The 14958-nt window shown below is 41.3% G+C and overlaps 2 protein-coding genes and 1 non-coding gene across 4 annotated transcripts in view; 1 reads left to right on the forward strand and 2 right to left on the reverse strand.

The window, feature by feature from the left end:
* The window catches only part of AP3B2 (adaptor related protein complex 3 subunit beta 2), a 63432-nt gene extending 53853 nt beyond the window's left edge, over positions 1-9579 (reverse strand). The window contains exons 1-3 of one of the 2 annotated variants that reach the window (XM_067698049.1): positions 9474-9579; positions 8839-8899; positions 7821-7877 (exon numbers count right to left, since the gene is read on the reverse strand). The gene's annotated coding sequence lies outside the window, so the exon portion shown is untranslated. The remainder of the gene's footprint in view (positions 1-7820; positions 7878-8838; positions 8900-9473) is intronic. The other variant, XM_067698059.1, reaches the window with a different exon arrangement.
* A 554-nt stretch (positions 9580-10133) lies between these two features.
* The window catches only part of FSD2 (fibronectin type III and SPRY domain containing 2), a 36188-nt gene continuing 31363 nt past the window's right edge, over positions 10134-14958 (reverse strand). Inside the window, exon 13 of the mRNA XM_067698112.1 lies at positions 10134-10581. Coding sequence (XP_067554213.1) covers positions 10560-10581 — 22 coding nt within the window. The 3' untranslated portion in view covers positions 10134-10559. The remainder of the gene's footprint in view (positions 10582-14958) is intronic.
* Positions 14710-14836, forward strand: LOC137207995 (small Cajal body-specific RNA 15). The gene has a single exon (XR_010935426.1). It is a non-coding gene; the product is annotated as a small Cajal body-specific RNA 15 (non-coding RNA).

Raw genomic sequence — 14958 nt, forward strand, 5'->3', positions numbered from 1 at the left:
CCCAAACTCCCCGATGGCTTTCAGGGAAAGGTTTTTAAAGACAGGGTGAAGGAGGGGGGTTGCGGGGTGCGTGATCAATTGTGGACATTCTTCTGATTGGTTGATGGTGAGGTAATTGGGAGTCAACATCATCAACCTTCTGGTTCCAACCGGTCTGGGGTCTATGTGCTTGTGTTCAGCATACAGTTAACTTCTTCCACCTGGTGGGGGTTTCAGTATTTGCAAAACAACTCAAAGGATTTGGCTCAGAATATTATCTATAGACCTTGAGGAAGAACTAAAGGTCCTTGACTTGGTTTAATGGCTAAACTATTATTATTTTGTCTTGCTTGACTGTTTTCTTTTGTTTCTGCATTTTCTCACTTCTCTGATTAAATTTATTTTTTGGAACTTGGGGAAGGTGTAGGAGGCTAAAGTTTTTCTACAAACAAGAGGCAGCTGGAATAATGGGGGGGTGCTGTCTGTCCCCCCTTATGGGGGAAAGCCCCATAAGGTCCTGCTCAGAAAGAATATTCAGGTGCCCTAAATAAAGAGGCTACAACAATGAGAATTGAAGCCCTGTGATCCACAAAGTAACTGAACCAAATATATGCCTTAGGGATTGTGTTTTAACACCTGAGGCACAGGCTTGTGCCAGTGGGAAAGCTGAGACTGAGGGAGGTGCCAGGAATGGGCAGCCTCTTCCATGAACTAAAACAATAAAAGCTCCAGAAAAGGCAGATTTAACAAATAAAAATACAAGACACCCAGTGAGATTTGAACTTCAGATAACAAATATTCAAAACATACATACTAAGTAATTATTGTTTATCTGAAATTCAAATGTAACTGAGCATCCTGTATTGTATCTGGTAACCCTACCTCAGAATGAAGTGAGGGGCAAGTCACACATACATTTTAGGGGGTGGTAGTTCCAGGCAGAGAGAATAGCAAGTACAAAGTCACTGAGGTAGGAACACAGTTGGCATATTTGAGGAATAAGAAAGCTAGAATGGCTGAAGTGGTGAGAGCAAAGGGGACAGTAGTAGGAGATGAGTTGGAGAAGCAGACTGGGGCAGAGATCTCATTGGGCCTTGAAGCCCATGGTAGGGACACAGGATTTTATTTTAAAGTGTGATGAATAGTCACTGGGCAGTTTGGGACAGGAGAGTGACTGGTGATTCAATAGAATTATTCTGGTTTCTGTGTGGTAGAGAGAGATGAGGGTAGAAACAGAGAGTCCAGTTAGGATGCTCAGCCAGCAATCCAGGCAAAGATGTTGGTAGCTAGGACTAGGTTAGTAATTATATTGGGGGAAAAAAGTGATCAGATTCAGTATATATATTTTAAAGTAGAACTTATTTGCTGATAGGTTTGATGTAGAATGTGTCTGAAAAAGAGGCATCAAAATGACTCCAAAGTTTCTGGCCTGAGTGACTGGGTGAATGCTGGTGTCATAAGACGACGAATACTATGGGAAGAGCAAGTTTGAGAGTGGTGGAAGTCAAGAGTTTAATTTTAGACTTGATAAGCTTGAGATATGTATTAAACATCAATCAGAGGGACTTCCCTGGTGGTGCAGTGGTTAAGACTCCACACTCCCCAATGCAGGGGGCCCAGGTTCAATCCCTGGTCAGGGAACTAGATCCCACATGCATGCCGCAACTAAGAGTTCGCATGCCACAACTAAGGAGTCCATGTGCTGCAACTAAGGAGCCCACGAGCCGCAACTAAGAAGCCTGCCTGCTGCAACTAAGGAGCCCGCCTGCCGCAACTAAGGAGCCCACGAGCCGCAACTAAGACTAAATAAATATTTTTTTAAAAAACCATCAATCGGAGAAGTGAGGTTAATGTCTGGATGTATGAGTGTAGAGTTCTAGGGAACTGCCAAGACTAAAGAGTTAATTTGAGGTGCACTAAAATAGAGACGATTAAAGTCATTACATGGGAGGAAACCAACTGGAATGTCAGTGTAGAAAGGAAAAAGGACTGTACCCTGGGGTATTCTAAGATTAAGGGTTGGGAGGAAAAGGAGGAGGAGAATTAAGCAAAGGAAACTGAGAAAGGGCAGCCAGCAAGGTAGGAGAAAAACGAGGAGAGTGTGGTGCCCTGGGAACAACTGAAGAGAATGTCAGGAAGTGTGAGAGAGATTAGCTGTTTCAAATGCTGCTGGGAAAAGGAATAAGATGAAGACCATGAATTGTCTGTGACACTTTTCAATGTCAAGATTAAGAGATTATGGGAGCCAGACTTCCCTGGTGGCACAGTGGTTAAGAATCTGCCTGTCAATGCAGGGGACATGTGTTCAAGCCCTGGTCTGGGAAGATCCCATACGCCGCGGAGCAACTAAGCTCGTGCACCACAACTACTGAGCCCGTGTGCTACAACTACTGAAGTCCGTGCGCCTAGAGCCTGTGCTCCGCAACAAGAGAAGCCACCGCAATAAGAAACCCGTGCACCGCAATGAAGAGTAGCCCCCGCTCGCCGCAACTAGAGAAAGACCGTGTGCAGCAACGAAGACCCAATGCAGCCAAAAATAAATAAATAATTAAAAAACAACAAAAAAAGAGATTATGGGAGGCATAACAAGAATGGTTTGCTATGGTGGGGATGAAAATCAGATGGGAGGGGGTTAAAGACAATAGAAGATGAGAAAATAAAGACAATGAACTATAATTTCGAGGAGTTATTGCTGTAAATGAAAGCAGAGAAATGGAGTAGGGGCTGCAATAGGATATTGGGTCAAGGAGGGATATCTTTGTAAATGACAGCAGTTATTATAATCTATCTGTAAACTAACAGGAATCATCCAGTAGAAAGGGAAAAGTGGACAATTCAGAGAAGAGAGGAATAATGGCAGGATCACAGTCTCCTTGAGTGGTTGAGAGGAGATGGAATCTAGTTCACAGATGGAGGGACTGGGTGTAAATAAGAGCCCAGACTGATCCATACTAACGGGAGAGATTATATGGGACAGATTTGGGAAGGTAGGCAAATGGCGGCAGAGGGAGGACTGAGAGTGTGGAGTTATCTCCTGATTGCTTCTATATTATCAGTAAGAAATCAAGGAGGTGGGGAGAGTTCTGAAGAGACAGGGGAAAGTGTGAAATGTTCTCCTGGAAAATTGATATGAGCATAATGAGAGTAACTGATAAAATGAAAGTAATTGATAGAAAAAATATTGCAGTATCTTCAGGAGAAATCACATCTTTATAGTATTGAATCCTCATGTTCAAGGCCTTGATGCACCTTTCCATCATTTAAGCCTTCCTTTTTGTTTTTCAGGACTTTCAACAAGTTTTCTTCATATAACTCTCTGTCCTTTCAAATTCAGCAACAATGTCTGGGTGATGGCTTTTCAAAGCTAAGTGATATGGAGGGTACAGAGTTTTTTTTAAAAAAGCCAGATTTTCGTCTTCAGGGGTCATAGCATCTGTGAGTGAGTCTAGATGTGTCCATTTATGTGGACAATTGCAAAGGAATAGAATGCAGGGGGCTGATTAGTTTACTGTGAGAGTTCACAGTGGGCAACAGCCGCTCAAGAAGAAGAAGAAAAAGATGTCCAGTCACTTTATCAGGAGCATCTATGCTCCTGCAGTCCTGCTCATTTACCTAGCACTAGAGGGCACACATGTGCAGCTGTTGGAGTCACAAGGAAGTCCTGACTGGTTAGCAATTCTGTTTGATTTGGCTGTTCTACTTGAGACATTTCTTGATCTCCCCTTTTCCTTTCAGAAATATATCTAAAAGGAGCTAGCTGGGTGTTTTTTTATAGCATCAAGCTACCAAATGTATTGAGATAAAGGGGAGGGGGTTGTGAGCATTGGTACACTGTTTCTAGCTAAGGAGATGACAGGCTTTTGGTCCTTGGTCAATTCCATATAGCATGTAAATAATCCTAACAATAGTGCATTTGTTTTTTATTACTGAGCAGCCTGAGAAGTCTGTTGTCAAGATTTTGATGGCTATATTTCTAGGCTATTTTTTGTACTTAATGATATTTTACAATAGTGATATCACAAGCTAAACTGTAAACTACTGTTTATCTTAATATAAATTTTTTTTGGCAACAGAAAAGTATCCCAGCTCTAAGCCACCATGGATCTGATGATCTGCTCATCACAATAGCTGGCTTCTGCATGGCAGCTTAACTCTCTAGGTGAAAAAGAAAATTCAAATTGCTCATTTGTTATATCTATAATTTTTTTTTTTTTTACTAGAAATGAAACAAAGTAAAATGAAAGACTGAAAATAAAGAGGTAAGCCATGAGAAATCAGACAGAGGTAAAGAGAAGCAAGAAGGAACAGTAACATTAACCTCAGATAAGGGTATATTGGTTAGATATAAATTGAAAGCACTAAATAGGATAAAAATTAATTTATAAAAGGCACAATTTACAAAAAGGATAGAGTAGTCATAGTCCTGTACAAACCAAAGACATAGCAATTGAATACATAAACCTACCTGTTGGAAATGCAAGAAAAACTAGTTTAAGATACATTTAAGTTGGAATTTTCAATCACACCTCTTTTAGAATTAGACTGATCTAGGAAATATATCAGAGAATTGAATTCTGCAATCAATAAATCTGAATACTAAAACCAGTACACCTGATGTAATAGAAACACAGAATTTTCCAAATATAAGTAGAAAATATGCATATTTTAAATGTCCATGGAATATGTAAACGTTGACTATGTTCTTGACAAAGAAGAAAATCTTAATTTAAAAAGTACAGAACCTAATTCTCTGATCATAATAAAACTAGAAAAAATAAAAAGATGATTGAAAAAAAATTTTTTTAAATGATACCAAGTCCTGGATAAACCTTGGATCAAAGAGAAAATTACAACATATGTAAAGAGGAATGAAAAAGAGAATACTTTAAACTAAAAGCTATAGAATACAACACAAGCTGTATTCAGAGGCACATTTATGGCCTTAAGATGTCTTCATTAAAAACAAAAGATTAAAGGGACTTCCCTGGTGGTCCAATGGGTAAGACTCCACGCTCCCAATGCAGGGGGCCCAGGTTCAAGCCCTGGTCAGGAAACTAGATCCCACATGCGTGACACAACTAAGAGTCAGCATGCCACAACTAAGACCCAGAGCAGCCAAAATAAATAAATACATATAAAAAACAACAACAACAAAAACAAAAGATTAAAAATGAAGGCACTTAGGGCTTCCCTGGTGGCGCAGTGGTTGAGAGTCCGCCTGCCGATGCAGGGGACATGGGTTCGTGCCCCGGTCCGGGAAGATCCCACATGCCGCGGAGCAGCTGGGCCCATGAGCCATGGCCGTTGAGCCTGCGCGTCCGGAGCCTGTGCTCTGCAACGGGAGAGGCCACAACAGTGAGAGGCCCGCGTACCGCAAAAAAAAAAAAAAAAAAAATGAAGGCACTTAGAAAAAAATAAAGAATCTTAGATCCATATTTAGAAGTTAGAAAAGAACAACAAAAGAGAGTAGGATGAAGAATTATCACAAAAACTAAAACTGAAAAATAGAACAGCAGAAGAACAAACTCCAAAGCTGGTTCTTTGACAAGTTCAACAAAATAGACAAATCCCTTGTGAGCCTGACTTAGAAAAAAAGAAAGCAAAATTATGTAAGGTTAGGAATGAGAAAAGTAAACAACCACATGTGCAGAACAGATTTTTTAAATCATAAGAGAATTCTATGTCTAACACAATGACAACTAATTTGAAAAACCTTCTGGAAATGGATGACTTCCAAGCAAATTATAATTGATCCAGAAAACGTAGAAAAGATGAATAACTCAATTATCATAGAAGGGAGTAGACACCTTGTTTAAAATTCACATATAATGCTTCATGTAACATAGTTTCACAACCAAGTTCTCTATTCAGTCTTAAAAGAGCAGATAATTCTAAAGTTACTTAAATTATTTCAGACCATAGAAAAATGTGAAATGCTCCCTAATTTATTTTAAGGGATCTCATATAATTTTAAATACCAACATACAATTAACATAGTACCAAAAAAACCTACATACCAATCTCACTAATGAGATATATTCTAAATAAAATATCAATAAATGACACTTAGGAGTGTATCAAAAGAATAATATACTTTGACCAAATAAAGTTATTTGAAGAGCCTATCAGTATTTTGATAGGCACTGTTTCAAAAATTTTTGTCATAAACTTTTATCTTTAATACACTGAATTTTCTCATCCTGGAACATGAAAATCTCCATTTACTTAGGTTTTTCATGTCTTTCAATAATATTTCATATTTCCCATAAAATTCTTGTACATCTTTTGCTCAGTGTATTCTGATAGGTTCCTTTTTTTCTATTTTATTACTGGTATGTAAGAAAATTTTAAGTTTTTATATGTTGATTTAGCCACTTTGCTGAACCATTTAATTAGTTCTAACAGTTTGTCATTTCATTCTCCTGCATTTTCTAGAGAGAAAATCACATCATCTGAAAATAATATTTTTGCTTCTTCCTTTCCTAATCTTTTTTATCTTTTTCTTGTTTTGTTGCGTTGGCTAGAAAATCTAACACCATGCTGAAATTAGCAGTGAAAGTGGGTATCCATTTCTCCCTGACTTCAATGGGAATTTCTCTAATGTTTCATCGCTCTGTACAATATTTACTATAGATTTATGGTGCCTTTTATCAACTGTTATTTATCCATTCCAATTTTGCTGAAAGTGTTTTAAGTAGATACTGAATTTTTTCAGAAAACATTTTATCAGTTGAGATGATCATACAGTTTTTAAACCTCTAAACCATACAAATGATTTATAGCAACAGATTTTCTTTTCTTTCTTTTTCTTGTTGTTTTCAGTTTTTGGCTGCACCCCGCAGCATGTGGGATCTTAGTTCCCCGACCAGGGATCAAACCCATGCCTCCTGCATTGGAAGGCAGAGTCTTAACCACTGGACCACCAGGGAAGTCCCAGATTTTCTAACATTAAATCATTTCATAAGTGCTTTCTTGTTCCAAATGAAGTGCAAGATTGAATTTGCTAATATTTTACTTTAGAGCTTTGTATCTATGTGAGTTTGGTCTCTAGTATTTTTTTTTCTTCCCCTTGTGCTGTATTTATCAGGTTTTTCTATCAGGGGGATGCTAACAATACAAAATAAGTTGAACTACAGTGAGGTATCACTTCACATAGGTCAGAATGGCCATCATCAAAAAGTCTACAAATCATAAATGCTGGAGAGGATGTGGAGAAAAGGGAACCCTCCTATACTGTTGGTGGGAATGTAAATTGGTGCAGCCACTATGGAGAACAGTCTGGAGGTTCCTTAAAAAACTAAAAATAGAGTTACCATATGATCCAGCAATCCCACTCCTGGGCATATATCTGGAAAAGTCAAAAACTCCGATTCTAAAAGATACATGCACCCCAATGTTCACAGCAGCACTATTTATAATAGCCAAGACATGGAAGCAACCTAAATGCCCGTTGACAGATGAATGGATAAAGAAGATGTGGCATATATATATATATATATATATATATACACACACACACATATATACCTATGGAATATTACTCAGCCATAAAAAAGAATGAAATAACGTCATGTGTGGCAGCAACATGGATAGACTTAGAGATTATCATACTAAGTGAAGTCAGTCTGACAGAGAAAGACAAATATTATATGATATCACTTATATGTGGAATCTAAAAAACTGATACAAATGAACTTATTTACAAAAGAGAAATAGACACAGACATAGAAAACAAATTTATGATTACCAAAGGGGAAAGGGGGGGGAAGGATACATTAGGAGGTTGGGATTAACATACACACTGCTACTATATATAAAATAGGTGAACAACAAGAACCTACTGTGTAGCACAGAGAACTATATTCAGTATCTTGTAATAACCTACAGTGGAAAAGAATCTGAAAAAGAATACATGAATATATATATTAATCACTTTGCTGTACACCTGAAACTAACAGAACATTGTAAGTCAACGATACTTCAATTAAAAAAAATTTTTTAAAGTTGAGCAACTCTCCTCCCCCACCTCATTTCATACCACAATTTCCATGACAAAAAAAAATCAACAAGCAAAAATCATGCAGCTTGAAAGTAGCATTCCAGGAATAAAGGACAGCATGATCAGGGACACCAGGATGAAAAAGCACAGGATATGCTCAGAGGATAGGGTATACGACTTCTTAAACTGGAATAAGTAACACAAAGTAAGTCTGGCCCAAGCTGCTAATTAATCTTCAAATCACAACTCCCCTGCACTCAATTTATTCATTTTGTATACAAAACAGACTCCAAACTCCAGCCTGTATTCAAGATCCCTCCTGCTTTAACCTAACTTCTTTTTACATTCCAACCTGTGCTTGTCTGTGATGTCTGTCTGCCTAGCATGCTGTCTATGATGGTCTATGATGGCACATCCAAATCATACCCACCTATCAAGGGGATAGACCAAATGTCCATGAAAAGTTCTCAGATCCAATGAAATTATATTTGAATTCACTTGTACTACAGCTATTTATCGTCAGCGTTTGGCTTGCCTACTTCTTAAGCTCTTTGACAGCTATACTGGGTTGTACAGTGTCACATTCCCCCCACCCCCACCCCATTCATGTCCTTCCTGGAGCTTAGAATGTGACTTTACCTGGAAGTAGTGTCATTGTAGATGTAGTTATTTAAGATCAGGTCATACTGGAGTAGGATGGGCCCTTTATCCAACGGGACTAGTGTTCTTTTAAGAGATGAGACACAGACCACAACATGAGAAAAGAGTTAAGAGACTGGAGGAAGGCAGGTACAAGCCAAAGAACACCAAGGATTGCTGGACAGCACCAGCAACTAAGAAGGGGCAAGGAAGGGTTTTACCTAGTCTCAGAGGAAACATGATTCTGCTGACACCTTTATTTCGGACTTCCAGCCTCCAGAACTGTGAGAAAATAAATACCTGTTGTTTTAAGGCACCCAATGGGTGTCACTCCGTTATGACAGCCCTAGGAAACTAAGACAACAGCAATTTTAATTTCTAATTTACCTTCCCAACCCAAAGACTGCCATATCCATAGACCAGCCCAGGACTACGTAGGCGCTTTACCACCCGGCGGTGGCAAAGGAATGAGTGAGCTTCAGCAGTCCTACTAATCAAGAATTACCAGGCGCTTATGAGCTACTGCTGTGAGATGCACAGCCAACGTTCAGCAAATGGTAGCCATTAATGCGGCAAGATACGGGGCTACACAGATAAACGAAAGACAGTAAGAAACTAAATACAGCAAGAGGCAAGTGGAGCAAGGCCAGAAACACGGGCAGTTGTGGGGGGGTAGTGGGCCTCGATTCCCCGGAGGATCCCCGTGGGAGAAGTGGGTTGTTTTCTGAATAGATGGAGTCTCCAACCCGCTCTCTCAAGCCCCACTGAACGACTCCCAGGCCTCTCTGGCCGTGGACCCAGCAACAAACACACCCCTCCCCCAACCCGCGTCCCTAGCTGCTCTAGACCACCCTACCGGGCGTACGGCACCCCTCCCAGAAAGCGTCAACCACTTAGTTCTCTCCGCGCCTGCGCACGGCGCCTCGACCCGACGCACCACCCCACGCTACTGCGTGGGGCGGGACTTCCTCCCGGCGCCCCGGAAAGCGGAAAGAGCTCTTTTCCGCCGGAAGAAGAAAGGAGTTGCCGCCGAGATCGGACACCGGAGAGCAGGCGTCTTCTGGCACGTAAAGTAAGGCCGATCTCCGGACACCCGGCGAGGCGGATGACAACAGCGTCCTTGTAGGCAGGCTGGCTGGAGTGTCGGGCTTCAGGAGACGCGGAGGGGAACCGGAGTAGAGGTGAGGGGTCGGTGTATCTGTCGCCGTGTCAGCGCTACCGGCGACCTAGGTCTCATTACTAAGTCATCGTCCTCCGCTTTCTGGACCTCGTCTGAAAAACGAGCTTGGTAGCTCACGGAGCTGTCGTGGGGATAGATATGAAAGGGAGAAATCCACACTCAGAATGCAGTTTAAGAAAAAAATTCAGTAGGTGAAATTTCCCATGGGCGCTATCCTGTGTTGAGGAAGGTATGCAACGTGAAGGTCTATACAAACCCAGACTTTCATAATCGATGATTCCTGCTTGAGGCAGCAGCGCCTGTTGCATTAATTTGAAAAAGTACACCCACAGTTGGTAATTTTTAAGCTTCCTGAATCGGCCAGCAAAGTCACTTGGTATTAGAGGTAGAACCATGCCCGTTCTTTCATCTTTTATTTATTTATTTGTTTGTTTGTTTTTGGCTGCATTAGGTCCTTCCTGCTGTGCACGAGCTCTCTCTAGTTGCGCGAGCGGGGGCCACTCCTCCCTGCGGTGCGTGGGCTACTCAGTGCAGCGGCCTCTCGCTGCGGAGCATCGGCTCCAGGCCCGCGGGCCTCAGTAGTTGTGGCTCACAGGCTCCGGAGAGCAGGCTCAGTAGCTGTGGCGCACGGGCCCAGCTGCCCCGCGGCATGTGGGGTTTTCCCGGACCAGGGCTCGAACCCGCGTCCACCGCACCGACAGGCTGATTCCCAACCACTGCACCACCAGGGAAGTCCCCCCTCCTTTCATCTTAAATTGAAGCTTAGTCTTTGAGAGGAGACAGGCTGAAAGTAACACAGGTTGTTAGTGATAGAGATGGGACTAGAAGTGACAGTTCTTCATTTCCAACCCAGAATTCTTTCCTCCACACCATACCATCTCTTTGGATTGCTGAACAAGTCTTTTTGGGGGGAAGTGAGCAGGAGTGAAGAGGGTGGTGGTGTACATTTAGGTGCAGTATGAATCCATCAAAGGCAAAGTCACTATGTGTCAGGAGTTAGAACTGTCATTTATTTACATTTTAGATACTCTATAGATGTAGATGCATCTATCATTTCCTATTCAGGAACGTATGTGTAGTAACAAAACGTGAAGATGAAACTTTGCGTACCTCTTACATACCTTTACACAGAAAGGCCTGGTGTTCATAGGTATATGCTCACCTTGGAAGACTTATCACTAACTATTTGAGTTCTCACTATGAATATTTACTGTAACAATCTGTGGAAGTGTTTACTCAAAACACTGTCTGAATCAGAAACTAGCTATAAAGAACTCGTAAGTTGCCCGCAAGTCCAGGGCAGATGCTGTAGAGGGCATTGCAGTCACACCTCAGCTGTCTGCATAAGTAATACTGCACTTAGTGCTCGTGCTCTTTAAAAGTATTGTGCGTTCTCTCTCATCTTTTCCATATTATTAGGTGGAAGTGTCTTGTAGGAACGTGGGAAAGCCTAAGAGGTCTAGAAAACAACCTGAACATTAGCAAATATTGAAAACTGTTAGGATCACACAGGGGAAGTCTTTCCACTGAGAAACTCATTCAACTAGATGTTCATTGTGAGGGACCCACTGTTACTCTATATAAATTATTTTCAAACTTTTTGCTCTTGTGACTCCCTTACAAATTATTGAGGATTCCAAAGAGCTCTCATTTATGTGTGTTATATATTTATCAGTATTTATGGTATTAGAAATTAAAAACTGAGAGGTGTCTTTAAACACAAGAATATATAAGCACACATTCTGTTGTTAGAGTGAAAGGATCTCAGGGGCCCTCACAGGGACCAGACTTTTAAGAATAACTGCTCTATACAAATGTTTCAAAAAAATTTTAGATGATTGCTGTAGCAAGTGATTGTGACATAAGCAGAAGTATCACCTTAAAAATGGAATAACAAGGGGCTTCCCTGGTGGCGCAGTGGTTGAGAGTCCAACTGCCGATGCAGGGGACACGAGTTCGTGCCCCGGTCCGGGAAGATCCCACATGCCGCGGAGCGGCTAGGCCCGTGAGCCATGGCCGCTGAGCCTGTGCGTCGGGAGCCTGTGCTCCGCAACGAGAGAGGCCACAACAGTGAGAGGCCCGCGTACCGGAAAAAAAAAGGAATAACAGGGACAGTCTTATATTTCTATAATTTCTACTGGAATTATACTGAGTTCATAGTTATTACATAAGTAGGTAATTGGTGTTTAAAACACCTTCTCTTTTGCAGAAATCTTTGATAGTTATATGTGGTTATTTTGGGGAAATTGGCTTGAAGTTCTCTGAAGGGCTGGGAACATATTTTTCTGCTTTAAAGGAGTGAAACATAGGATCCCACCTGAAAATTCTAGCCAACCATCAACTTTTTAGGAAAGGATGAGATTTCAGTAATGAGGAGTGCCTCCTTCTGATTTTTCACCCTGCGGGTATTACATAAATTTGGCCAAGGTTGTCTCAGGGAGTGGAGCTGTTGTTTGGCATTGAGCTACTGTAATTGTTACTTTGTATTACTTGTGAGGACATCTTTCCCATAAAATGGTTTCTTAAAGACACTTAAAGGAATTTCCTGGCTGTCCAGTGGTTAGGGCTCCATGCTTCCACTGCAGGGGGCACGGGTTTGATCCCTGGTCGGGGAACTAAGATCTCACAGGCCGTGCTGCATAGCCAAAAAAAAAAAAAAGTATTAAAAAAAAAAAAAAAGGACACAACATTTGAGAAGGAATCGCCTGTGATCTTTGTAAGTCCCTAAATTTTTCATTACCTCAACGGCATATAACTTCCTCCATCAAAGTCTTAGATTCTAAGACCAGCAGAGAGCCAGAGTCCTGTTGTGCTGTGATATCAGAACATCTGTCAAGCTCAGGGCCGAAGGGGTAGCTTCCACTCACCAGCCTCCAGAGGATATGAACCAAATTTATGTTTCAGAGCATTTTAAGTAAACATATTGTAGACCTTTGGGCTCTCTTAATTAAGAGTAGTCAAAACTATAATATTAAATGTGTCAAAGAGCTCTTGCAGTCATGGGGAGGAGCTTTCTAGGCCACACACATCTTCCCCACCCCCTAGATTCTTCTAAGCCCCTCCCACTCTGCCCATATTAGAAGTCACCGTGGCGCACTGCTAACTAATGGGATTATGTATTAGATCCCTCAGGTGTATTGGAACAGAAGAAAGGTTGAGAAGTACTCCCCCTGCTCCTACCAGTACACACAGATTTGAAAGCTACTTTCTAATAAAGAGGCTTTTCTTTTAATTTGGAAGACAATTTGATGTCTCCTTTTCTTTTCAGATATATAAGCTCTTCGAAAGCAGAACACTGTTGTTTCCATGTTCTGATCATTCAGAGATTATGAAGGCACAGTTCCTGCCTTTGATTTGCTTACTGTCAAGCGGAGTAGACACAGGTCATGGTGGCACTATAGCCACTTAAGTATTCTGAAGGAGGTGAGTATGTGGAACTTAGCCTGGGAGAGGGAGGAATTAAGCAGTGCTTCTAAGAAGTAACTTTTATACAGGCATTACTTGGGTGGGCCAGGAGCTGGGGGTGGGGGTGGTGTTCATTCCAGATTCCCAGGAATCTGTGGCGGGTTTATAAATTGTACAAAAGACACTATCAAGTGTCTTTTCCAGAGCTCTTTCCTTATTTTTGGATCGTGCTTCTCTTGTTTTCCTTCTCTCTCACTGCCCCCTCCCCCTTAATTGGATGGGTATTTGGGATATAAAGGGAAGTCAGAGGGTAGAAATCTTTCTGTGTGGCCGAATAATAGGATGGCTTTACCAAGAAGTGATGTGTGTACTCAGTAAATCCATTTGTAAAAAGTAAGTTCCTGCTTTGTTTAAATGCATAGCTGGGAAATCTCAGCTATGTTGGTTGGATTCTTTCCCAGTGAGTGGATTATATTCTTGTCTCCAGTACAGTCTATTTGAATATAAGGACATGTCGTAAGCTGCTTTCAAAGAAGAGACCCACATTTAGGCTTAGGAATGAGCACAGGGGAGACAGCAAGGTTAGAATCCAAGTTCATTGTATAAAAACATTTTTACCGGTTATGTCTGAATGACTGCATGTTGTTTTAATCAGCTGCAAACTGTTTAGTTGAATTTGCATAACTCAAATAAATGATAGTTTAATTCTACCAGGATTTGAGTGAGGTGGAAATAGAGCAGAAAAACCTGAATCTATCAATGTGTGGGAAAAATGAAGAAAAAGCAATTAATTAGTTGGGCTTAATTTTTTTCTGGGATTGGGGAATAGCAGAAAACAAGCCCTGAAGTAGAAAGACATGAACTAGCCCCTGTTCAGTAGCATTTCTAAAATATTTGGGACATTTTACTAACTTGGGGCATAGCTGTGCCCAACTCATGGTTACGCTCCTTCCGGGAAACTTCCTAACTGACAGAAAAGATGTTGACTGGGTGCAATCTTTGCAAATCACAAACTGTTATCTTTTTTTTTTTTTTTTTTGGCTGCGTTGTGTCTTCGCTGCGCGCGGGCTTTCTCCAGCTGTGGCGAGCAGGGGGCTACCTTTTGTTGCGGTGCGCGGGGTTCTCATTGTGGTGGCTTCTCTTGTTGCGGAGCATGGGCTCTAGGCACGCAGTCTTAGTAGTTGTGGCTCACGGGCTCTAGAGCGCAGGCTCAGTAGTTGTGGCGCACGGGCTTAGTTGCTCCATGGCATGTGGGATTTTCCCGGACCAGGGCTCAAACCCGTGTCCTTTCATTGACCGGCGGATTCTCAACCACTGTGCCACCAGGGAAGCCCACAAACTGTTACCTTGCATTTAGATTCATTAAGCGTTGGTTGCCATGAAGCAAGCATATGCAAGAGTTCAAATCTCTTAAAGGTTGAAGTTATAAAAGTAATAGATTACCATTCCCTCAATATCTTGACATGCTAGAGGACAGTGTTTTAAAAGCTGGACTTGTCATGTTCTTCTGGAGACTAAGAAATTAGAGTCCTTGAAGTCAAGCTGACTCTGCTTTTAGCCTCCTAAATGAAAAGGTAGATAGAACAGGTCTTGTTTGCAAACTGAATTCAAGACCTACTTATCTACCAACAGCAGTTATACACTTTCTATTGTCTTACTATAGAAAATAGGAGTAGTGAATTTATAGATGAGTCAGGGTGAAGAAAGACATAGTGAACCCATGAGAATCTTACTCTAATTGATAGGAAGGTGACTA

The sequence above is a fragment of the Pseudorca crassidens genome, chromosome 1 (genome assembly GCF_039906515.1).
Source record: "Pseudorca crassidens isolate mPseCra1 chromosome 1, mPseCra1.hap1, whole genome shotgun sequence".
In the NCBI taxonomy this organism is placed as follows: domain Eukaryota; kingdom Metazoa; phylum Chordata; class Mammalia; order Artiodactyla; family Delphinidae; genus Pseudorca; species Pseudorca crassidens.